Source organism: Pelodiscus sinensis, chromosome 4 (genome assembly GCF_052426305.1).
Source record: "Pelodiscus sinensis isolate ZL-2025 chromosome 4, ASM5242630v1, whole genome shotgun sequence".
In the NCBI taxonomy this organism is placed as follows: Eukaryota; Metazoa; Chordata; order Testudines; family Trionychidae; genus Pelodiscus; species Pelodiscus sinensis.
Window position 1 is genome coordinate 52,059,196 of NC_143055.1, and position 24,628 is coordinate 52,083,823.

General features: G+C 41.8%; 1 protein-coding gene and 1 pseudogene across 3 annotated transcripts in view; one reads left to right on the plus strand and one right to left on the minus strand.

Moving 5' to 3' along the window:
* CRACD (capping protein inhibiting regulator of actin dynamics) overlaps positions 1-24,628 on the plus strand; it is a 191,594-nt gene that overhangs the window by 118,863 nt on the left and 48,103 nt on the right. For all 3 annotated transcript variants that reach the window (XM_014568709.4, XM_014568711.4, XM_075930382.2), the window contains one exon: positions 22,725-22,893. In XM_014568709.4, coding sequence (XP_014424195.3) covers positions 22,725-22,893 — 169 coding nt within the window. The remainder of the gene's footprint in view (positions 1-22,724; positions 22,894-24,628) is intronic.
* On the minus strand, positions 16,331-17,368 carry LOC149524512 (zinc finger MYM-type protein 1-like; annotated as a pseudogene).

Genomic DNA, 24,628 nt, shown 5'->3' on the forward strand with positions numbered 1-24,628 from the left:
ATTGCCTTCATGTAGCAAGCACTCCATGGAAATTATATAAATCATATAATACTTTCTGTTTGTCATTTCCAATCTTTATGATTCATTTCTTTGTTAATAAACACGTGGGAGTATAATGCTACAAATTGTCATGATAATAAAATGTAAAGAATGCAAGGCAACACTGAGCCAACTTTTGATCACTTTTTTGTAAAATACTTATGAAAATAGATTTACTTCCTTAAAAACTGTAATCCTTTGTCCACAGCACGGACATTTACAGTGCAAGTTTGCCTACACCACAGTGTGCCTCAGTGTTGACACACAGGTCAGTGTCCCCATCCCTAAAATAAGTGTATTTACTCATGGACATATTTTGTGATGATTAAGTAATCAGTTAATAGCTGTAAAGGGCTTTGTATATCAAAGCATAATACATAAGTATTTTACTTACTAATTCTGCTTCCATGGTCCATTCAATTCTTGGCCTTTCTGCTTAAGTTGCCATTCAGGATGCAGGCTTCCCAATTCTGCTACAAATCTTTTGTGATTTGAGCCTTGAGAACAGTATGGAGATGACAAATTCATTTTAAAAAGTATACCCCTTACTTCACAAAGGTCCACGTCACAACTGGCACTCCCTTGGCAATTTCAGAATAATAGGCATCCCATGACATCTAGTGAGGTGGGCCATGGTAGGTCAGAGTTTTCAGTCAGTTGTCAGAATAATGTAAGAGCAGCTTCCACTGCTACTGCACAGTTTGAACCGCTACTATGGGTAGAGAACTTTATTCATTAGAGGTCAGTCTCATCACTCTCCCAAGTACTAACGTAAAATGAAACGTGACCATTCTGTGAAATCTACTGAAATTCATTACCAGTGAGCATTGTGTCACTTGGTTAGTTTTTCTGGGGTGAGAAGCATGTAGTAATAGCACTAGACTCTTACCTGAGTGCTTATTGCTATCCAGCCAGAAGACGGCAGAGTGCATTAAAATCGACACACATTTGCAATTAACCTCATTGAACTCTTCTATCATTGTCTCAAGCTTATTTGGAGAATCGTTCCCTGTTGGTAATCGGAGGAATACTCTGAAAAATAACGAGTCAGTACAGTAGGACTGGTATTTGCCAGCAGCATCTAGAAACAGAAAGGACCTTGGTACTTATCTTGGAAATGAATACTGAATCCGAGTTTTCTTTTACTTTTATCACTTGAACTACAGAGCCAAAAGATGCTTTTTGTGTCCTTTCCTGCTTCTGTGTGGTATGAAGTGGAATCGTGCTGCCAAGGAGAGAAGATAGAGCCATAGTGGGCCAGACTGCCACAGAAGTGCAGGGCAGGTCTACACTACCACTTAAGTTGATCTACTTTATTTCACTCAGGGGTGTAAACAATGCACCCGCTTGAGCCACCCAAATTACAGCTATGGAAGTGCTCTTCACACTGCCGCTATGTCAGTGGGAGATGCGCCTGCTGACATAGTTTCTACCTCTCACAGAGGTGGAGTAATCATGGCAACAGGAGAGCTCTTTCCCATTGGCACAGAGCATCTTCACCAGATGCTTCTTCCAAGGGGAGGTATGATGATGGGGCTGTTCCTGGGTCACAGCTTATCCCTGTATGTTTCAAGGATCCTTAGGATTTGTGGGCCAGACCTTAGGCACTATGCACGCAGATGCAGGGGGCAAACCTGGCAAGAGAATTGGGGGGAACCTCACAGTGTTTCATGCTGTATGTCAGGGCTGGGCAGTTACAGCCTGGGGACATAAGAATATAAGAACGGCCGTACTGGATCAGACCAAAGGTCGGGACTGGGTCAGACCGGCCTAACACTTTGATCTGGCCTACAGACTACATCTGGTTGCTTTTTATTTATATCCTGCTGCCTGTGCCAGAGAATTTCCAGGCAGGGGCTAAGGCAGCAGGATTCTATTTAAATTGATCACAGTTCATAGTCACGGTGCTACTGTGGCAGGGGAAGAGCCATGAGACTTTTAAATAGACACAACAACCCTGGGTGGCTGCCAGGCAATGTGGTAGTGGTGGGGCTTAGAGCCGTGAGCCCTGTGCTGTGGTTTTAATTCAAAGCCTCTGGCCCCAGACAACTCTGAGGGGAGGCTAGTCCCCAGCCCCGCCCCTTCTGCACCAGGCTCCATCCCCTTTCTTGCGGGATGGAGCTGGCCCGTGACCACGTAGCAAAATTAATTCAGTGCCCGCCCCTGCAACCTGTTTGTGGGAGGCAGGAATCTGGCTGTGTGCTATCAAATTTGTGCAATGAAGTGCAGTTAAAAATAAGCAGGCAAAAATAAATATTGGGGGAAATTATCTAGTAAGCTTTTGTTAATTGTTAATTTACATTGGCACTAGTGGCCCCTGAATCTGTGCCCAGAGGGTATGTCTGCACTAAGCAAGTTGACTTCAGCTTGCCCGGCAGGAGTGAAGGGGTTGTTCAGGCTCAGGCTGCAGGCCTAGACTGAACTTGTACAACTGTGTTTACTGAGCTGTGCATTTGGGCGGTCATTCAAGACAGATTCAAATGCTACCCAGCTGATTAGCAGGGCGCCCACAGCTAGGATTTTGTTTCTACTGGTGGTACACACAAGAAATTATTTCACACACAGATAGAAAAAATCAACACAAGGATGGACTGGGACAAGGGGTTAGGATGCGGGGGTGGTGGTGTATGTCTCTCGGTGGGGCCAGAAATGAGGGGTCGGAGTAGGAGAGGGTTCCAGACTAGGGCAGGGAGTTTGGGTATGTGAGGGGGGCAGGCTCTGAACTGGGTCTGGGGCTGAGAGTTTGGGGTGCAGAGGGGACTCTGGGCTGGGGCAGAGGATTGGGGTGGGGGGGATTTGGGGGGATGACCTCTGGGAGGAGTATCCTGGCTGGGGCAGGAGGTTGGAGGGAGGGAGGGGGTTGGGGATGTAGCCTATAGATGCATGGTGGGCAGCCAGGGAGGTTCTTCATGGTGCCCTCGCACCTGCAGAGGCTGCCCTTGCAGTTTCCACTGGTCTTGGTTCCTGGTAAATTGGAGCTGCGGGAGCTGCCCATGCAGACTCAAGGGCAGTGCATGGATGCTCCCTGGCTGCCTAGAGCCTGGGGGCACAGATCTGGCAGCCACTTCTGGGAGCGATGCAGAGCCAGGGTAGATAGAGAACCTGCTTTAGACCAGGCTCCCACTGCACCACTGACAGAGCTATTAACAGTCTGGTTGGAGGGGCTGACTGGAGCTGCTATGGTCCCATTTCCGTTCAAAAACTAGACACCTGGCAACCCCAGGTTGTGCTATGGCGACTGTTTTTCTGCATTTAAAAGCAGGGCTGGCCTGAGGGAGGTAGCAAGCAGGGCAGTTCCCCAGAGCACCATGCCACAGGGTGCCCCACAAGACCAAGTTGCTCAGGCTTTGGCATCAGGCTGGGTGTCAGGATTTGGAACCCTGGGTTTTAGGCCGGCGAGGCGTTGGCTTTCTGCCTTGGGCCCCAGTAAGGCTATGCCAGTCCTGCTGGGTGGACCCCTGAAACCTGTGACCTCTAATTAAGAACTACTGGTCTAGTCCAGTCTCCTGCACTCATGTCAAGACATGCCTGAGGGGGTTACACAATTATAGACCCACAGAATTTTTCAGCCTCATATTGTTTAGGCAGCATGAAAGGATACAGTTGGGAATTTGCTTGGGATTTGAGTTTTCATGGTCTCTGATTCTTCACAGCAGGCAAACTTTCACAGCACCAAAACCAGAATACCACTGGGAACTCAACACGTTGGTCTTGTCAGTGTATGGCATTGTGTGTGGTACTGTGCTCTGTATAGGGTAATGCGGCTGAATCTTTCTCATGTGGTATTTCTCCTTCACAGAACAAGTCATGTAAGAATGACTTAATGCATTGTAAGTACAGTAAATCAAATCAAAAGGAGTGCTGACGGGGGCAAAAATATTACCCAACTGTGGTGACCTTCAGGTGGGAAACATTTTATAATGAATCTTACTCTTTTTACTCCACCTGTCCTCCTTTCACCTGCTAGTAAAAATGTCATGTCAATGCATCTGTGTTATGAGAGTGGGAGGCAAGTATTTGCACTTGCCCCCATGAAAAAATATCTAAATGCATCCAAAATCTTCAGCTGGAGTATTTCTGATCTTTGTCAGTCACAATGAATCAGAATATATTTTTATCTACTGCTTTGTTCTAAGTAATGACATTCTGCTATGGAAGTGCTTCTCAAATTGCCAGTTTTAGTGCTTCCAGCTGCTTTATGCCACAGCACGTAATTACGGATCCCTTTTTAGGTTCTTCAGTAAGAGAAGAAATACTGTGTCTAGCTGCTCTCTGTGTCAAAAATCCAGCTAGAATTTTATTAAATAAAGTTGCTTTTATGTGACATTCATAAAAGAACATTTCTTCTTTGTCAAAGAGTAGTCCTGTGGCACCTTAGAGACTAACAAAAATATTGTCACATTGCCACAGGACTACTTGTTGTTTTTAAAGTTAAACACTAACATCGCTACCCGGCTGAGACTTCTTTGTCAGAGTCCCAGCAATGTGTTTGTTTGCTTCTTTGTGTATTACAAAGAAGCAAGAGAAAAATGAAAACAATTAGCATTATTCAATCTCATGGAAATCCAGATTGTACATCTTCTAAACTGGCTATAGGGACAGAAAATGTTCAAAACTGATGAGATAATTTTGCTGGTCTCATTACCCATGAGTGGTGAAATGATGTCGGCAATCCTATATAACTCATGGTAATAGGTCTCAGTTTTCAAAAGTAATTTGTGTTTTTTGGGGTGACTCCTTGAGATGTCTTAAGGGGTCCTGAGTTTCAGACAGATCTGAGCATTCAGTCTCTGAATGTTGGGCCTCTTTTAAGGTGGACACCCAAAACATGAATCACTAGTTTGTTTTTGAAAATGTATACCAAAAGTTTATAACTCCCAAGCACGCATTTTGTTTGTTATATTGTACTGCAAATGTTCAGAAAGAAGGTAACATTCAGCGTGCAACAAAATCTTGGTTTTTAAAAAAGGTATAGGAATAAAAATCACATGCTGTGTATATTAATACCAAAATTCTTTGCTATATGAAAAGGAATTCGGGTTTGAAATATGGTTAGCCACAGCTCCTCTTCTTTGCTAGCATAAGTCTCAGATTTTAGTGGAGCTACAGTTGTACTTGGGTATATTATATTAATACGAAGATGATATTTTTTCTTTGTCCTTGCTCAAATCAGGAAGAAATTCGGTGGTTGGGCTGTTATATCTTTTAGGCTGTTAATTCCTGATAGCTTTAATTAGAGATATGATTATGGGTAGAGCAGGACACAGGCAATTCACTTTGGCCAAAATTTTCCAGAGTCCATTAACTTTAATGCCTCCAGTTTTGAATTCTCAATTTGAGACACAGATGCTGAATTCTTGTGAAGATCTAGTCCTACATGTCACAGTGAAAATCTTGTTTCTAGAGCATGATTTTCAACACATGCTAAGCACTCACAACTACATATGAGTTTGGTGGCAGTGAAGTTAGGTGCATAGTTTCTCTTAAACCAGGACTGCAGTGTCTCAAATGGATTACAATAAGTAGACACTTTAGACCAGTGGTCCCCAACCATTTGGGGTTGCCGGGCGCCAGGGGGCGTGGCCGTTCGCCCGCTGGGCGCCCGGGGAGGGCGGGGCCCCCCCATAGCCGCATTCCGGGGGCCGGCGCTCTCTCTCCCCTCCCAAGCGCCGCGCACCCGGGGCCGGCGCTAGCGCTTCCTCCCCCCCGTCCCCAAGCGCCGCGCACCCGGGGCTGGCGCTGGCGCTCTTCTCCCCCCCCCATGCGCCGCGGGGGGTGAATCCGCGGCACCCCCGGGGCCAGCGCTCACCGTGCGCCACGCGCCCGGGGCTGGCTCCGGCACCGCGCATGTGCCACGTGCCCGGGGCCAGGCCAGCCCTGAGCACTTGGCGGGCGCAGACAAATGCCCCCGCGAGCGCCATGGCGCCCGCGGGCACCGTGTTGGGGACCACGGCTTTAGACTATTTTGGCCTCAGTTTATCCATCTGTCAAATGGTGATTTTCCTAGTACATGGACCTGCTACTACTTCTAGGGTGCATCTAGACTGCAGGGTTTTTTTGAAAAATGGCAATTTAAAAAAAAAACTTCACTTATGTCCACGCTGCTATTGTGTTCTTTCAAAAGAAAAATCGAAAGAATGTAGGGGGTTTTCCGAATGTAGGGGGTTTACACCTCATTCTACAAGGAAGAATGCCTTTTCGGAAAGAGCTCTTCCAGAAAAAGGTGTGTGTGGATGGGAAGAAGGAGTATTTTTGGAAGAAGAGGCCTCTAGGAAAAAGCACAGGTGCCCTCTGGTGGCCACTCTGTCCATAGTAATCACAGCTTAAATGCAAGATAGCATACATTCAGTGTGGATTCTATCTTTCGAAAAAGCAGATGGCTTTTTTGCTGCGCTTTGGCAGTGTGGACGCTCTCTTTCAGAAGACATTTTTTGGAAGATCTCTTCTGAAAAAGCTTCTTTCGAAAGAAGCCTGCAGTCTAGATGTACCCCTATTGACACCAGTGGTGCAGAATCAGGCTGTAAGATTGTAAATACTATTTCTGGCTTTATGCTCCAACATGAACATTTTCAACACTAATTCCTATAGCAAAATCTCAAAAGTTAACATTCTTATTCAGTCAGAAATTGGATTCTGTTGTATTCTTCACAAAACTGATATACCCCAGAATGTATTGAATTCCACTGAATAAACTGCAGATAGAAGATTTATGTTTGAGTGAGAGGTCATGTTGATAGTTGGGCCCAGTCCCTTTCTTTTTCTAATATAACTTCGTACACTTACTTAGCTGCTATCATTACAGTTAATATGTGACAGAGCCAAGCAGCAGATTGAGTGAAGAATGTAATCAGGAAAAAAACATCCACCTCGGATATGAAATCATTCTTAAAATCAGACTGAAAAAGCTATGCATAAGACTCCGAGACAAGCTAGCAGCCCTATCTGCTTTCCCTCAATCCTCATGGATTGGTTTCCATGATATCAAGAGGGCAATGGAGATCTTCTTCACAGAACTAATTGTTTGTACAGGTCTTTGAGATCCTTAAATAAAAAGACCATATCAATATAGAGTATTATTAAGTTGACAGAACTAGACCATGAGCATATGGAAGTGATTGCCTGTGCTGTTGCAGAGCTATTACATCGCAGCAGCACACCCTACTGGTGTGATGAATGTGTTGTGATTTACAATTGCACACAGATCAGTCAGCATGGTAATACAGCTGGGGTGTGGGGAGGGTCTGTTTCTTCATTTATATTTTTAAAATGTTTCTTCAAAACTTGAAACACATGAGCAAATCACTTACAAACGCACAGAAATGTTCAGTTGGGCCAATGCTACATTAAAAGTCTTTCTACATTCAGTGTGTTTTCCTCTGTCACCCACCAATCCCTCAGAAATAACCATGGAAAATAGATCAGCCTAGTTGCACACCCTGAAAGTCAGAACAGATTCTGCTGTCCCAGTGTAGGGCAGGAGAGAAATGAATACTGAGATTCAGGCTTTTGGCTGAGAGCCTCCTGCCTATAACTTCCTTGTGCTTAAATCTGGGGATGTTAGCTTGAGTAAAACACCTGATTCAACTGCAAAACACTAGAAAAGACATTGTTTCTAAGGCAACAGGATACATGTTATAAAGTGCTTTATTGGCTAAACTCAGCATGGAACACAGGTGTGTGCAGCATGATGTCTGCAAGAGACTCCATCATGTAAACTGACAGCTGTGTTTTGTACCACCTGAAGATTTGGAGTATTTTTCAGGTGAATCCCTATGTACAGCACATCAAAATAATTCACTCTGGGAGTGAAATAGGCAGAGTTAACTGGTAAGGTCCACACTTAAGAGAAAAAGAAATCCACCACTGTCTCCTAGCCACTATCCTAAAAATACAACTACAAAGACAAAATTAAAAATAGAGGGAAAGAAAATTATAGAGTCCGGTTTCAGAAAGGTAGCCATGTTAGTCTGTTTCAGCAAAGCAACAAGGAGTCTGGTGGCACTTTAAAGACTAACAAATTTATTAGGGTATTGGGGCATAAGCTTTCGTGAGCTACAACTCACTTCCTGATTTGTTAGCATTTTACACTACTCTAAACAGGTGAAAATAATTACACCAAGACTCAGTATATACTAGCGGATAAGGCGTTAGACAAGTTCTGGGTTCTAGTTTTGGCTCTGCCACTGACTATTCTGTGACCTTGGGCAAGTCATTTCTTTCACCTCCAACCTGTATTCTATAAAGGTGGATTGACAAACCTGCTGGGCCCCTGGGCTAGGTGGAGGGGGAGTTCACTTTGTGCTCCCAGAACAGGTGTGGGCTTGGACAGAAGCATTAGAGCTTGAGACAGCCATCCCTTAGCATTGCTCAGAGCATGCCATGTCCTCCACAGCTGACAGTGCTACCTGTAGCGTCCTGCACGGGACTCCAATTGTGATTTAAAGAGTCCAGGCTCTGGCTGCTGCCAACTGCCCTCTTTCCCCCCTCCCATTGGTAGGCCTGATTCTACCTCCTCTATTTAGACTGTGAATTCTTCAGAGTAGGGATTTTCTTTTACTATGAATTAAAAGTGTCTGTGCTCCTGTTTTAACTCAAGGTAGTTGATTGCAAACTAGTTCAACTTCACTAAAACAATTGTAAATATTGCCTGCATACTTGGCATAGATTTGTCGGAAGATTTAGCCTAAGGTAAAACAAAATTGTGCCCTCGAGCAAGTGTTTATTAATGTACTACTTGGAGTTAAAATGGACCGCAAGCCCTGTGTGGTTATGCAGCACCTTGCACAATGCAGTGTCAATCTCGCTGCCTCCATGAACTGCCATAATACAAATGACTACATGCATTGCAAGGCTGTGAAAAATGTTTTCACCATGAGGAGAATATTTAGCAAAGCCTTCTGCAGCTCAGAAGATGCTTGGAGCATATAAATAAAACTACAATTTTTAAAAGGGTGCTTCAATACAAGCTTAAGCTGATCAACCTTGACCCAGTAAAATAGCTTTTTAAAAATATGATGGATGAATCCCAGATCAGTGAGAGAAAGCAATAGCAATCTCTTCCTCGACAAAGCATCCAAACATCAGTAAGTGTTTTAAGAGCACAGAGTAATCACAAACAACTTTTATTTTTAGCCTTCTGTTCTACAGTGCCTGTAGTTACAATTCAGAATCTCTCAAAAGCACTGTACTTTATAAAGCCTGTAAACAAATGTTCTTGCATGTGTCTCAGTGTCTACACTTGTGATGCAGAGCTAAAAATAATAGAATAGGTACTGGGCTTGTCTGGAAGCCTGTGATCTGAAACCCAGTGAGGGTGTTGGAACATGTGTTCTAGCCCCAACCCCCATGTTTACAGTGCTATAAACCCTGTGAACCAGAATCAGCTGGCCTGGGCTCTGAGGGTATGTCTAGATTACATGCTGCCGGCAGAGGCATCTAAATTAGACTACTTGACATAGTCAATGAAGCGGGGATTTAAATATCCCCCACTTCATTAAAATAAAAATGGCTGCTTTGCTGTGCCAGCTCAGCTGATCATCGGCACAGCGCGGCAGTCAAGACGTGGATCGGTTTACAGAACGCCTTTGTCGACTGCTCCCTTATGCCTTGTGAAACGAGGTGTACAGGAGCGGTCAACAAAGGCGTTCCCTGTTGACCGATCTGCGTCTTGACTGCCGCGCTGTGCCAACAATCAGCTGAGCTGGCACAGCGCAGTGGCCATTTTTATTTTAATGAAGTGGGGGATATTTAAATCCCCGCTTCATTGACTACGTTAGTCTAATTTACATGTCTCTGCCAGCAGAGGCATGTAGTCTAGAGATACCTTGAGATTTGCTGACATGGGTTACTTTTTGCAGTGCAGACATCCCTTTCCACTACTTTTAACTGCTGTCACTGTACTCAAGACATTCCTAGGTGTTTAACCCCTGGAAGACTGGCGTTTTCCATGGGTTTGGATTAGTGTTATGCTGTTGAGGATGGAAGATGCCTTGCTGCTGTAACATGGGGCAGTTTTGGACTATTGGAAGGATCCAGTCCTAACCTGCCTTTCCCTTTCTGGAAGTCCCCATTATCTCTGGTCTGAGCTCCCAACACAACCTATATTTCCATCCTTAGCTATTTCTTGAACCCTTCCTTGGCCAGGAAGTGGAAGGGAGTGGCAGGGCAAGACATAGCATGGAGCTGGCAATACGATAGATAAGGGAGGCAGGGACACTTTCTAAATGGTGGGGGAGTCAGGGGAGTGTTTTTCTGACCACTTGCTGAATGAGTTGCTTACTCCACTTCTCTTTGGAAGTTTTAGGGGTGGATAATAGAGAGGCTGGCAAACAGGATTTCGTTTATAGATGGGAGGAAGAAAAATCATGCAGGGCAGTGTCTTTGCAAGTAGCCTAGAATCTACAAGCGATAGATTTGTCTTGACTGTGATATCAATACTTAAATCAATATAATCAATGCTCAGCAATCCCAGATGAAAACCAAGGATGATTTATCTTCTCTTGACACCTTGGGTCCCACATGAACTTCTTTCACTTGAATATTTCTCAGATTCATCATAAAGATTAGCTTCTTGTCAGTATAGAGTTGTTCCTTATATTTATTGCCATTTTGTCCAATCTTGTTTTAAATTTCTCAAACAAATGAGATCTGAACTTCCTTTCTGGAAATGATTTATGGTATCAAACCTAAATGTTCCCTTTTTAAATTTAATCCCATTGTTTTTCTTGTACTAATTTAAATAATTCCTCACCATCATTCATGTTTTACACCTTCTGTATTTGGACTGTTTTCCTCTCCGCATTTCCCCAGATCTTCTTTAGACGGTACATGGAGGAAATGAGTGGAAGGGCATGAGAGTAGCCAGACAGAAATTGGATCTACTGTGATGATTGATGAATAAAAAGAGGTACAAGAGCTCCAACGTGTTAAACCACAGGAGAGTCACAGAATAAACCTCCACTCCATCCTGCTCCTGTGCCCCCCATTTCACCCCCATCCTTCCCCACAGAGAGCACTGCTCCCCTTACCATATTCAGCTTTTGTGTGCTGACAAGTATCCACATTTTGATCAACAATAATCACCATAGTGGAAGGGTATTTGGGGGGGGGGGGTGTTGAGGCCAAGGTGGATTATGGAGACAATCCAGGCTGTACATGGAGGAAACTCAGGGAAAGATCTGGAGCCGCTAGGGAAAGATTGTAGGAGAAGGAAGGGCAATAGGAATCAATGGGGGAACATGGGAAACATTGAGTTTTTGCAAGGGGGTGGGGTGCATGTAGATGGCAATACATATGTGTTACTAGTTAGCAACATAGACAGCTATCAACAGTGATCATACTTTAAAAAATTGGAAATTCTCACATAAAAAATCCATTATCTTAAAGTTGAGGGAGGCTGACTTTGTCACTAATGCAAGTAATATAAAGCAAGGAAATATGTTGTCAGCATCCCATATCCTCCACTAATCGGTTTAATTTTAAATCTTGCTTACCTCCACCACCACCTGAAGCCCATTTCTGCATACACATCCTGAAATATCAAATTGCTACCTTGATTCTGACACTGCATGTGGTACAGCAGGGTAATGTATAAGCAGATTTCAGTTCAGTAACTTCTACATAAAAAGTCATACCAAATATACAGAAAACACTAATGCAGGTCACCCATTCACAGACATGTTCCTAACCATTAAGAGAAAAACACCCCACCACCATTTGTAATCTGATACTATAGCTCTCTTTCTTACTTACCAATGTGTAACTACTGAGTGCATTTTATGAAAGCCACACCAGCCCTGTGTACATAATCACCCACCCACATTATCAATAAACATAGTCTACTTAGGGCTGCTGCCTCCACATCAAGGTCTGTCACTGAAGGCCTAATAAATAGAGCCTTATACTAAAAGGCAGAAGACCTATAACCTGTTCCCAGTTCTGCAACTGACCACTTGGGTGATCTTGGGAAAGTCACTTTACCTCCTGGTATGTACCACTCTTTCCCCTCCTACCTGCTGTCTCTCTGTTCCATTTAGACTAAGCTCTTTGGAGCAGAGCCTGTCTCTTACTATGTTTTTGTGCCGTTCCTGGCAAATGGACTTCACTCTTCGAGTCTGTAGTCATTGCTGAGATACAAATAATAATAAATGTTTGTGGACAAAGTGAAGATGCTTGCATTGCTGCTGCCTATGTTCTATTTTATCAATAGAACTAAAGTTTTGGGGATTGCCTATCCAGTATATTTGATTAGCATTAAAGTCACTGAAAAGGCACAAAGATTATCCTTGGATGTAAGACTATGTCAGAAGTCACTTTATGCCCCGTCTAGCTAAATCTGTGTAGTAATGTATAAAAGGTAAATGAACACAGTACGCTATTTAAACTGTAATATAATCCTGCTTCTGAGAGGCTGTGCTCCTGTGGTATGAATGCAGGTTTTAATGGGAAAGCTTCTACAGTGAATAGGCATGTTGATGAGTTTTGTAAAATCTTCACAAACTAGCACCTGCTTAATTGATAAGCAGGGTTGAAATCCTGGCCCAGTTGAAGTCAATGGGAGTTTTACCATTGACTTGGTCTAGGATTTCATTCTACATATGCTTTCAACACTCCCCTTTTAGATTAATGCAATTCTTTTTCATAATTTCCCTGTATTCCTTCTCTTTAAACACAACTCTGAGCATGTCATCTTCATTTGCTTCCTGCCTATTTTGAATCCTATTTTGTGTTACTCTGTAAAAGTTCTTATGCCACTCTAATCATCCTGGTAATTCAAGGTCTTCTAGCAATGTATTACTGGACCTGACTACCGTCTGTCTGTCTCATGAAATTTGTTCTTTTGTTTCAAAAGTGTCTGACTGGTTTAAAAACCCCAGTGTTGGGATCTCCTTCACCCTGTCTCATAGTCTTTTGGACTAGTCTGTCTGTTTCTGTTGTTTATTGCTTGGGGACACTCTCTATCCAAACAACTGTGTCTTTTTTACACTTTGTGTCATATCTTAATCATTATATATTTATTTGACCCATAATTGAGTGGAGTGCTTTATTCTATTTGTTGGAAGGACACTATAAAATATATATATATTGCAACGGATTCCATTGACATCTGAGCACTTAATTGCAACTCTTACTGTGGGTTTATCCTGGGTAGGGATTTGTCATTTGGCTCAAAGGGTGTTTTGGACTTTTGCCAGGAGTCCAAGGGCCAGATTCAATTTGCATAAAATATAGCACGTTGCAGCTGCCTTCAGCATTAACAGGGAGGTGCCACTGGTAGAGATTACAAATTTGAGATGTAGTGAATTAAAATAAGAGAGTGTGATAGGTTGTCTGTGGGGCCATTCTTTCTAATAAAGAGGAGGATGATCATGTGCTAGATTATAGCATATGAAAGGTTGTATCATGCTCCAATTTAACTAGATCTCTGTGCTGCAGTTGTTGCAGCTGTTGATGGGGGTGCAATTGAGGAATTATATCACAGGTTAATGATTGTTTTTAATCTGTTCTTGCTACTCCATTGGCATTAGCTAGAAAGAGAACATTTTCTGTATATGATGTGGTGTTTTACTTCTGCATTTATTTCTCATTAGCTATTTCCTTCACACCTCATAGTTTTCCATGATTTAGACCCTGAAATTCAATATTCCTCAATTTATTAACTATCCATAGTGAATTCCTAGAGGAAAATATAGGGTGTGTAATACAAGTAAGGAGAATGTTCGATTGCTCATTTCATTTGCTGTCTTGGAGTTGGATCTGGATTTGCATCTCTAGTAGTTAATAAAACACTAGGAAATTGCACATATATGACTAATGTTGTTTTCAGGCTATTTCAGCTATTGTCTTTGAAACGTACTTGTAGCATCTAAGAGCCTCACCTTCTTCCTGTTCTGTGGTACACTCTCCATAGTGTTTCATATGACAAGGAATAGGTCAGCTTTCAGCTTGGAGCACCAGACACATTATGGCTTTGGAAGATCTGTGTCCACCACATTTCCAACTTTTTGACTCCCCTTAGTGTCATCATAGCGTAGAAATGGAAATTTGTCCCACTTGCTATCCCTTGTACAAGGAATCATCAGGGCTACGTCTACACTGCAGGCTTTTTACGCAAGAACAAGTGTTCTTGGCAAAAACTTGTGGAGCGTCTACAATGCACGTGCGTTCTTGTGCAAGTAAATTTTACAATAAAGTGTCAAAACAGAGGGCTCTCCCCACGAGGAATAAGCCCTCTTGCACAATAAGGCAGTGTGGACGGGTAACAGGGGTTTCTTGCACAAGAAACCCCTATGGCTAAAATGGCCATCAGAGCTTTCTTGCACAAGAGAGCGTCCACACTGCCATGGGCGCTCTTGCGCAAAAGCATATAGCAGTGTGGACGCACTCTTGCACAAGACCTTTTGCTCAAGAACTCTTGCGCAAGAAGCCTGCAGTGTAGACGTAGCCCAGATGTCTTGTTTTATAAAACATCATTTATGAAACAATCAAAAGCCTAGTACAAAGGCCTTGCCTAAGGGGTAGTGAACCACATTGCCTTATGGAATACAAGGGTTTGACTACTTCTTATGTCAATGCTGGAAGGAACTGGGGATGTTTCAAACACAGCTTGCTGAGCTCTGGGGATGAAGGGCTGCCCCAGATTGCAAATCAGTTTAATAGTTACCCAGCTTGATTTAAAGTATTGACATTTGTTGGCTCTGAAGAGAAACTTGTCCCTCATTTTATATCTGCACATCACAGCTGCCGTTCTTCCACATGAGGATATGATGCATCAACTGCAAAGAACAGAGAGCATGAAATGTTGCTACAGGCCCTCTCAGAGAATGACAGAGGCCTGGACCACTTTGAGTTTAGAGGCCTCTGCCCAGCCTCAGCCCCCGATGTATCTAACTTCTTATCCACAGGGTCATACTAAAACCAAAAGAATATATGAAAATGAACGCTTGAGACATTTATTTATTAACAATTAAGTCATTATACCAATAGCATGTATATTAAAAATGTAATTTTAATTGTGAGTTTCCACTGCAAGCAAAATTCTTCATTTTAGGAATGCTTTTTTAGCTTTGTTGTGTGCAAACTCATTTATAATTGAAGAAAAATCTAATTTACATGCAACGTCGCTGTTAATGTTAAGCATTGTGAGCCCACTCAAACGCTCTTGTTCCATTGTAGAACAATAATAGTTCTTTACTTGTATGTGCATTCACTTGAAGCCACTGATGCAGAGAGACTGACAAAAATACATAATGAAATTGTGATATTAGGAAATACAGTCAACAGGCCGAGATCAAATATATCTTGAAGCGGTTCTTTTGGTTTGCAGTCCAATTTAAAGTTGATGAAATATATGTTTCAGGAAGATGATCTCATCAGAGGGGGCTAGGGAGGGGTAAGTGGAAGGAGGTGAGGGAGGAATGGGGTACGAGCCCCCGATGGGGAGGACTGGGCTGGCTCTGCGGGCTCCTTGGGGTGGAAACTCTCCTGAAGCCCCTTGAATGACCCCCCCCTCCGGATGGCAGCCTGCGGCAAGTGCAGCCAGGCTGATGGCCAAGTGCTGTGATGTGCCGAGTGTGGGCACTTGGGGCACTCCAAGCCAGGACTGCTTTGCAAGCGGGGAACCCCTGTGAACTGTCTGTCCGGGGTGGGGGTCGGGTCCCTTTAAGCACAGCCCTCGGCTAGCCTGAGACAGCAGCTCCACACTCTAAGTCCTCATCTGATGCCCTGCCGGCACTGCTTCCGGCCATCCTTAACCTCAGTTCAGGGTCCACTCAGTGTGGACATGCTAGTTTGAATTAGCAAAACGCTAATTAAAACTAGTTTTTAAGTCTAGATGCGCTAATTCGAATTCGCTTAGTTCAAATTAGTGCTGTAGTGTAGACATACCCTTACAGCCTTTCTCATAGAGTCCAAATGCTGTGCAAATATTTTAACGCTATTAATTTGTGCTGACCATCTCATTATTGACATGCCATGAAGGGAAACAGGCAGATGCTGCTTCAGAATTTCCCACTTTTGAGGACTGCTACTGAAGAGGTAGTACAATTGCTGTGTTGTTCCAAAGTATGTGATTGCTTCCTTGCATGATTCAGTGCAATCAATGCTGACAAGATTTAATGCGTGGTTGCCACAACTGGAGAAAATACAGTTTGTATTTTGCTCAAGAAGGATTGTTTGTACTTCATTGTACTTCCCAGCCATATTGGATCCATTGTCATAGGCTTGGCCAATGCAGACTTGAATATGTAATTTGAAGCCTTCCAGAATTTCTTATACACCAGTGGCGATGTCTTTACCAGGTTTTTTTGGTGAAATTATCAAACAAAATGAATTGTTCTTCAATTGAAACCTTTGAACTTCCTGCAATTTTAACATATCAAACAACCAAGATCATCTGTTCTTTATGAGAACAGTCTGAAGTTGCATCAGTAATAATTGAAAAGTACTTTACATGTCGTATCTCTTCCAAAATTGTTGTTTGCACGAATGTCCCACCCAGCTTAAGAAACTCATTTTCTATTCTGGTAACAGATAATGGATTTGTATCTGTTTTCTGCTCTCTTGTGATTCAAGAACATGATTAACATGGCCTGATAAAAATGGGTCATACTTGCTGAGAAGCTCAAGTATACCAGAAAGTTTCTATATGTAGGATCACCAATATGTTGACTGGAACCAAAGACAGCCAATCCCTGTTCAGAAAGAAAAAGAATGACATTCAAGATGTGCTCAAGAAGTTTTTTCCAGTTATTTTCTGTGTTCATTTCACTCAGGAGTAAAATAAACTCCTGAGTCCTGTCAGTTAGTGCTGCTCTACTAGATGGTTTCCATGTAACATAGTTATCTTTATATGATACTGAAGTTCATGTGAAGGTATTTGGTCTTTCAACTTCCTCCAACCTCTGCTGATACTCCAATTAGATGGATCAGACAGTACGGATGCATTTGAAGTATTACTGTTAAAATGAAACAGGGTACACAGTACAGAGCCTGCTTTTCCATGCTCCAGCAGAGCCAGTCTCTTGTATAGATCTCTCCATTTGGAAGAGTTTTTGTCAGCAGACGAGTGGGGAAAAACATGATTTTCTGCATCTTTCAGTATATTATTTGGAATCTGAAAACAACTAACTTTGAGAGACAATTGCATTTGAGCAACAATGTTCTTATCAAGAAGTCCAGTATCAGGGTCTGATGCCACTGTTGTTACACTGTGTCCTGTGCTAGTCATAAGTTCTTGCTCTTGCTGAGCAGCATCTCCGAGGTTCTCGTTATCAGCCTGCACAATCTTTAAATAGAGCGTAGACTCTGCATCTGTTGCTACTGTTGGCATTTCTGTCTCTTGATTAATGACCTCCTCATTTGCGGCAATGGCATTGAATTGTCATTTGTGGGTACAAAGTTTTCATCATCAGAACTGGAAGTGTCACTGTCAGTAGCTGAGGCATCTTTTCTGTGAGAAATGATGTTATTGGCTTTAAACTCTTAACTGCTGCTTCACTCTACTGCTATCGCCATCTCTTACTTATACCACTTTCAAATTGTCACTTAATGTTTATAAAGAGGTTCTTTTAAAACACAGTAACACATAATACATTAATTTGCGAAAAGCTATTGTTATACAAAATTTTAATTCTATATATATACTTTGCAATGAATATTATGTAATAACAGTTTGGGGGAGTTATTTATTATGGCCCTGATAGCATTATTTCAAAGTCCTGGAATTTTATCTGCTAACATGTTCCTCTTGTTAAATTCCTGTAATAACTGATGCGTTATTATGATATGAACATGGGGTGATTGCCAGATTAGATATAAAGTTTATTAAGCAACTAGAATTAAAAGTTTATCACAAAAAGCCTTTAAAGGTGAATCTAAAACTGGATGAAGAGGTAGTTTAGAGCTGAGCCTGATATCGTTATTGTATATGAAGACGCATAAGAAAACACAGGAATACAAAAATCTCCTTTGCAGAGATAAACATCTAAATTAAAGATTAAACTCACCCTCAGACCAATCAAAATCACTTTATAGTAACAGATTTCAATACGACTTTCAAAACCTCTAAACTATGTAAAGACTGTAAACAGCGTTTCATAACATAGAATCCCTAATCACAGAAGCTACTCCAGTCTCCAGTCATGCAGATGAAAATTCAGATGTGACCAAAAATTGGCAAAGGCCTGAGGTCCTGCAAAGTTTTAAATAATTTTTTTGCAGGTGTATATATAGCTTATTTTTGTCTCTGTTATAACTGCAAGGATTATAATAAATAGAAATGATTTGGTAGAAAAATGTCAAAATTTAAGGCCTCTGTACCCTGAGGCCCGGGCCAAGTGGTCGTCCTGCTTCTCCCTCCCCCCAGTAGGGCTGTGTTGCTATAATAATATATATTGATATGTGTTCTTTATCAGGGCACCAATAGTAAGTTAGTTAAATATGTCTGAATGTGTGCTTGTATATTACTGATTTCAGTTTATGGATTTGTATCAAACTATTCTACACTGGAAATTTTGGTTGCAGGTATTTGTCATCATTTTCCTCCTGGACCTGATCCTATAATAGTCCTCTCAAAAACTTTCATTTCATTAACTTCATTGGGCATTAAATATACTCAAGGGATGGAGGATTGAGCCCAGCTAGTGTTGTAGTTCCAAAACGGAGCAAATATTTTCTCTCTACTGGGATTGTCACACTAAAGCCCCAATATCCATTCATTTAAAGCAAGTGGTCAGGCGGTATCTTCAGGAATTTGAACATGTTATTTCCTATGTATTTGAAGACAGCTTATGTATAACTTCATACATTATGTGGCATTTGGAATAAAAATATGGTGCATGTTAATAACAGTTGTTTGTGATTTGCCAAATGCTGTATGATGATCTTCAAAGTACAGGTTGATATGTGGAAGCAATATCTAAAACTGTAATTAACATGCGAAAGTTTGAAAATCCTAGACTACAAATATACAAAGACATTTTAATTGTAAGTATTGTTTTCACAGCTGTTAATTTCATGAAAAATCTGTGGCTTGAATTTATGTCCAATCTGGATTTAGACTTGATGTTCTGTTACCAGCCTACAGCAGCAAGTTGGCTGAAAAATACAAGGGCTCTTTCATAAAGTCATGGTGACTGTACTGGTCTGTTCTATAAGATGTGTGAGCTAGCTGTGCTTTTGGAATGGTACACACTGAAATCCTTATTGAGAAAGAAAAGCGAGATCTGTGTCTGTTACAGTAGTAAGTGTATGCAATCTGTGGCTAAACAGTTCTTTCCACAACTCTTGTCTGGTAGAGAGTACACTTTGGTAGTCTGGTAGAGCTCAGAACAAAGCTATTTTCATTAATAGAGCCTGTGATATTATACAAGTTTTGTGTCTCTTTATGTGCTTGCTAGTGTTTGCATTTCCTGGCTGAATATGTAAGGAAAGAAATGCTTCCTACAAGAACTAAAGATGCGGTAGGTAATTGTGACAAATCTTGAATTCTGAAATAATCCATGTAACAAGTAGTTGGATGTTTCACCCTTCTACCCCTGCCCCCAGGGAGGAAGCATTATAGACTGCTTAGTTTAAGAGGCCTAAGAACATGAAGGACTCGAATTGGTACAAATATTGTGTACTGGGAGGGGAAAATGCCATCTAAGTGCTAATGAGCATGAGACTGTGACCAACAGAACCGTACGCTGTGGAAGGACCCGAAGTATTTTACCAGGGACCCCAACTGGAACATTGCTGGCCACTTCATAAGCTAGTCACGAATATAAGCTGTTTGTTGGTTTTTAGAGAAAACAGATCTTAAATACTTTTGTTTTGAATGAGTAGTACTTCACTTTATGAAATCTGAGGGGTCACTGGAGAGCTCTGCCATGCCCCTGAGGGAATGCAGTGCTGAAATGAAGTTAGACGTGAGGTAAACAATGATTTGCAGGATTCTACAGGAAAGATCCTGCATTGAAGGAAGGAATTGTGGGATTCTGCCCTGAAAAAAGTGATGTGTGAAGGTCTGAGACCTAAGTGGATGCCCTTCAGGAACATGGGGGAGTTAGAGGTGCAGTCAATTCAGTGTTTTTACCACATGAGGAAAACTCTCAAATGCTTATAGATTTGGGCCAACTATAGCAAGAAAATGGCTCTCAATTTTTTTTAACTTGAGAGAGAAATTTTTCCTGGAGTTTCATGCCAGGACATTCTTGCAAAGGATTGTGAGTTGGTAGAGTATCAGAGCTGGCTGGAGGGTGAATGGCATAAGAGTTTCTCCCTTCTCCCCCAAAATTCTTGGAACCTCAAGACTGCAGGTTGGAAGGAGGAGATTTTGTAAGACTGAGTTAATCTGAAGGCAAGCAGGGTACATAGATGGCTGAGCTACTCTGTCCCTCCCCTTTCCTTTCTCCTGCGGGGTCATAGCACTCATACGGTTATGCTGATTTAAAGTCCCCCCTATCCCAGCCCTACTGCGGTCATGCTGGGTTGAATTTGGCTCTGGAAATTAAGCACCCAGGGATCTGTTCCTGGAGCTGCTACCACTGATGCACTTTGTAACCTGAGCTGGGGCAAGTCACATTAAACCCTCTGGGTCTGTATTGCCCGCTCTGTAAAATGAGAAGAATGATACCGGCCATTATAAACGGATAAAATGCTGATTGGAGCTGAGCATTATTTGTAATATATGTGTTTGGCTTCCATGTTGTAAACCAAAGTCTCTACTGCAGCGTTTCTTAAAGTGTGTTCCACGGCACATCAATGTGCTGCGAGGCAGTTGGAGGTGGGCTGTGGAAAACAGAGTTCAAAATGACCACTCTTAAAAGGGCAATGCCTGCTCTCCTGATAAAAGGACAAACAGTTTGGTTTTTTTCCTCTGTCTGTTTGTTTGTTTGTTTGTTTGTTTGTTTGTTTGTTTGTTTTCTCAACAACTTTTCCCAGGGGGCTTTTTCTTTTGGTCAACAACTTTTCCCTTGGGAATGGCTGCCCTTAAAAGGGCAAGCCTCCTTTTTTTCCTCAACAAAACTTATTGTTTGGTGTTCCTCGGTCTAAAAAGTTAAAACACTGCTCTACTGTATGCATTATCTGCTTGCCATACTCGTATGAGAGAAGGGAGTTACAGTTTCTAATTTGTTTTTCTGTCTGCTCCTGAGCTCTTCTACTCCATCCCAGCCCCCAGAAACCATCTGCCTGATAGGCATAGCTGGATAGCAGTGTACTCTGACCATACCACTCCGTGTCCCTGCCCCTTCCTCTGTTCTTGTAGAGGCAATAGAAGGGTGTGGCATAGGAGCTAGCTGTGCTGGCTCCTTACCCATTGGCCCTACTCAACTTTGGGGTAGTCTTTAGCTGGAGCAATGCTTTGGAGGTGTGGAGAATCTGGCCCTTTAAAAATAAGACTGCTACAGAATAATAGTTTCCAAGTTTATTGATCAGCTGTCCTTAAATGTGCAAAACATGTATCTTGCAACAAAATTCATTCTTTTTGCTAAGAGCACCTCCCTGGTAAGGATTCATTGTGCTACATGGTGAGAGTGAGAGTACACAGAGTGCATAAGAATTTTAGATGGCTTATGTAAATGTTTGTCACAGATGAAACAGTGGTGAAAGTAATGTTCCTCACACTGAAATATTAGAAGAGCTGCAGTTCCAAAAATGAGAGTGTACTCTAAAGTAGCCAAATGCAAAATTAAGTTGGGGTAAATGAAATGAAATGGTAATAGTTTTGAAATTTTTGAATTTCCTCCTGTGTTATACCATGCCAACATTTATGCCCTGATTTTATGTATGTATGTTTGTATTTATTTATTTAAATGGTTTTTTTGGGGGGGGTTATAGGATCTGAGAGGAAAGTTTAGTTTTGCAAACTTTTTTATTTGTCTTATGTTATCTCTGTGAAAAGTGGTATTCCCTCTCTTCTGTTTCCTTCTTCGAATCTGCCAAATTAGTTTTAAGTTTTGGGTCTAACTTCAGTTTGTAAAACAGCCAAAGGCCTGGTAGCACTTTATAGACTAACAAAACATGTAGATGGTATCATGAGCTTTCGTGAGCACAGCTACCCCAAAGCTTCAGTTTGTAAACACCTCAGAGCAGGGATGATGGGCCAGATGCTGCTCTCAGACACTCAGGAGTAAAACCAATGTATCAATTGACTTCCTTCAGGATGTACACTAATGTAACTCAAAGAATGTAACCCATTATCTTTGTCTGCAAAGTGCCTTGTTCACCTCTGGCATGATATAAATAATATACTGTATACTAACTTATTTTTAGTTTCTTCCATTCCAACCGGAGCATCTAGCACCTGCTATGGTATGGTAATGAAAAGCAGAGCTTTTCTTTAGTGACCAGGATAAAACCAAATCGCTTCACAAAATCTAAACATGAATCTCCTTGTCCTAGTTTTTCATTCTGTCTCTCAAATTGTCTTTTTCCCCCATTCAAATGTTTGACCGCACTGACACCTCAGCATGAATCTTTAATTCAGAGTGCAGGTGTTTTAATGCTCTTTGTTTTGCTCTGTCGATATTGTGCCTTTACAGTGAGCTGCAGCCATGCATTTAAATTCCAAGCACAAGGTTTGCTTAGGCTGGTGATTGCTCTTTGACCTCATTTTTCCTTTGCAAGCGCTAGCCGTGATTTTTCACGCACACCAAAGTGCAGCCTTGAGAAACTACCGTATGTGTTTGTCTTGTGATCTGCAGACAAGAAAAGGGCAGGCAAATTCCAGCCTTTCAAGAAGTTTTTTGGTAAAAGGAAAAAGAGAGACGCACCGTCAGACTGTGAGGAAGCCAAATTGAAACCCAGCCACTCTTTCGGGAATGTGTGCAATGGCACCCTCTCTTCAGATGAAGAAACAAACAATGGTCTGAGGTAATAACATACATGTATTTGTCAGATGTATTTTGTTTTAAAGGGAAGCCATAAGAGGTATTGTAAATGGAATGAAAGTTGTTCTTGTTTTAATGAAACAGTATTTCATTGCACTGAATGATAGTGAGAGGAAGGCTGAGAATGTCTGTGTGCCTTTCTATCCATATTCTTACACTGTGGCCATTACTGTAGAAACTACGTGTTTAACTTCTTGCACTTCAATAATTGATTCCATGTGTAGATGTATAGAAAGAAGAAAGCCCAGGGTTATATCAAACCAATTCAAACCTACTTTAATAGATTAGTAAAACTCAAGGACAGACATCATTGGATCACCAACCCAGTGGGCACCCTACATAGTACCTGAACTAAGTGAGCATGAAGACACTGCTATACTCTCTCTCCCCTCATGGTGGTACCTCTAGCTCAAGGTTGAAATCCACAGGTAGGAAGTGTGGTGGAAGCTCTCTGTCTTGCTGGGTACGATCTGTCTGTTCTATTGATAGAGCTGCAGTCTTCAGTGCCGTCAATACAGCAACTTTTTAAAATTATAAGTTCAATAATAAGGAAAAAAGTTATTAACCTAAAATTCGAGGCTGGGGTGTCAGCAGCTGCTTTGAGTCCATGTTGATCAGAAGTGAAGGTGAGAAGAAAAAAAAATGCTGGGCTGAGGCTGGGGATAGAAATGTCAGAAGTAGAGGCAGAGGGCTATGCAGAAATAACAGCATCCATAATGCCTACATTCTTTGCTAGCCCAGACCCTTATATACCTGTGCTAATTTCTGGTCAAAATCCCTCGCTATGGGGTGTGATCTTCTCATGCCTTCAGTTTGTAAGATGGGGAATGGAAATGCAATTTGTGAAAATTGTTCATCCTCAAGTGATAGATTGTTTTCGTCTTTTAGAATTTTCTGGAGAGAGTTCATTTGAGAGTGTAGTGATTAGCTGGTTTCACACACACAGTTGTTGTTGGGCATTTAGTGCACTCAGTGAGATACACCATTTGTTATGATAGGCAAGTGTAGGACCCAGGGGCCTTGAAAGGCGTATTGTGGGGGATGTTGATCATTATAACAGTGCTGATATGTCTGAAGGTTCTTCTTTGAATGATGTCCCTTCAGGTGCTCAGGAGATGGTGCTTCCCTGCACCTTTGCATAGGGGCGGATGAGAGTTTTGCGGGGCCCAGGGCAGCACAATTTTGCGGGGCCCCCCTTTGGAGAAAAAAATAGAAAAAAGGTATCAAATGCGCAAATTGAAGGCTATTTTCATATTAAATGTGAATTGGGTAAATTTGATAGAAACTTAATATAGTTTTAATTTTTATTTTAATTACATTGTAAGTCATTCTTAAACAAAATTCTGCATTAATAATTACAAATCAAATTTTCATTTGTATTTAAGTCTATGATAGCTGTCTAGCTCTTTTGGCAGAACATTCTTCAATTATGTCAGTAAAGTCCATTTCTTTACATGGGTCATTTTCAATTGATGTAATCCAAAGACCTACAAAATGCTCCTGGCTCATAGTAGATCTTAAGTAATTCTTTATTAGTTTCAATTTTTCCATAGTACCTTTTAGACTGAGATTACATTCAAGTTTTCTTTTTTTCTTTAATTTCTGGCTTCCCAACGAATATTTTCTACCTGCGTCTCTCACTCTGCTAGTCATTTTATAATTTGGGGTTATCGGCCAATTTACACTTATAAAATTGTTATTTATCTGTAAAAAATGGA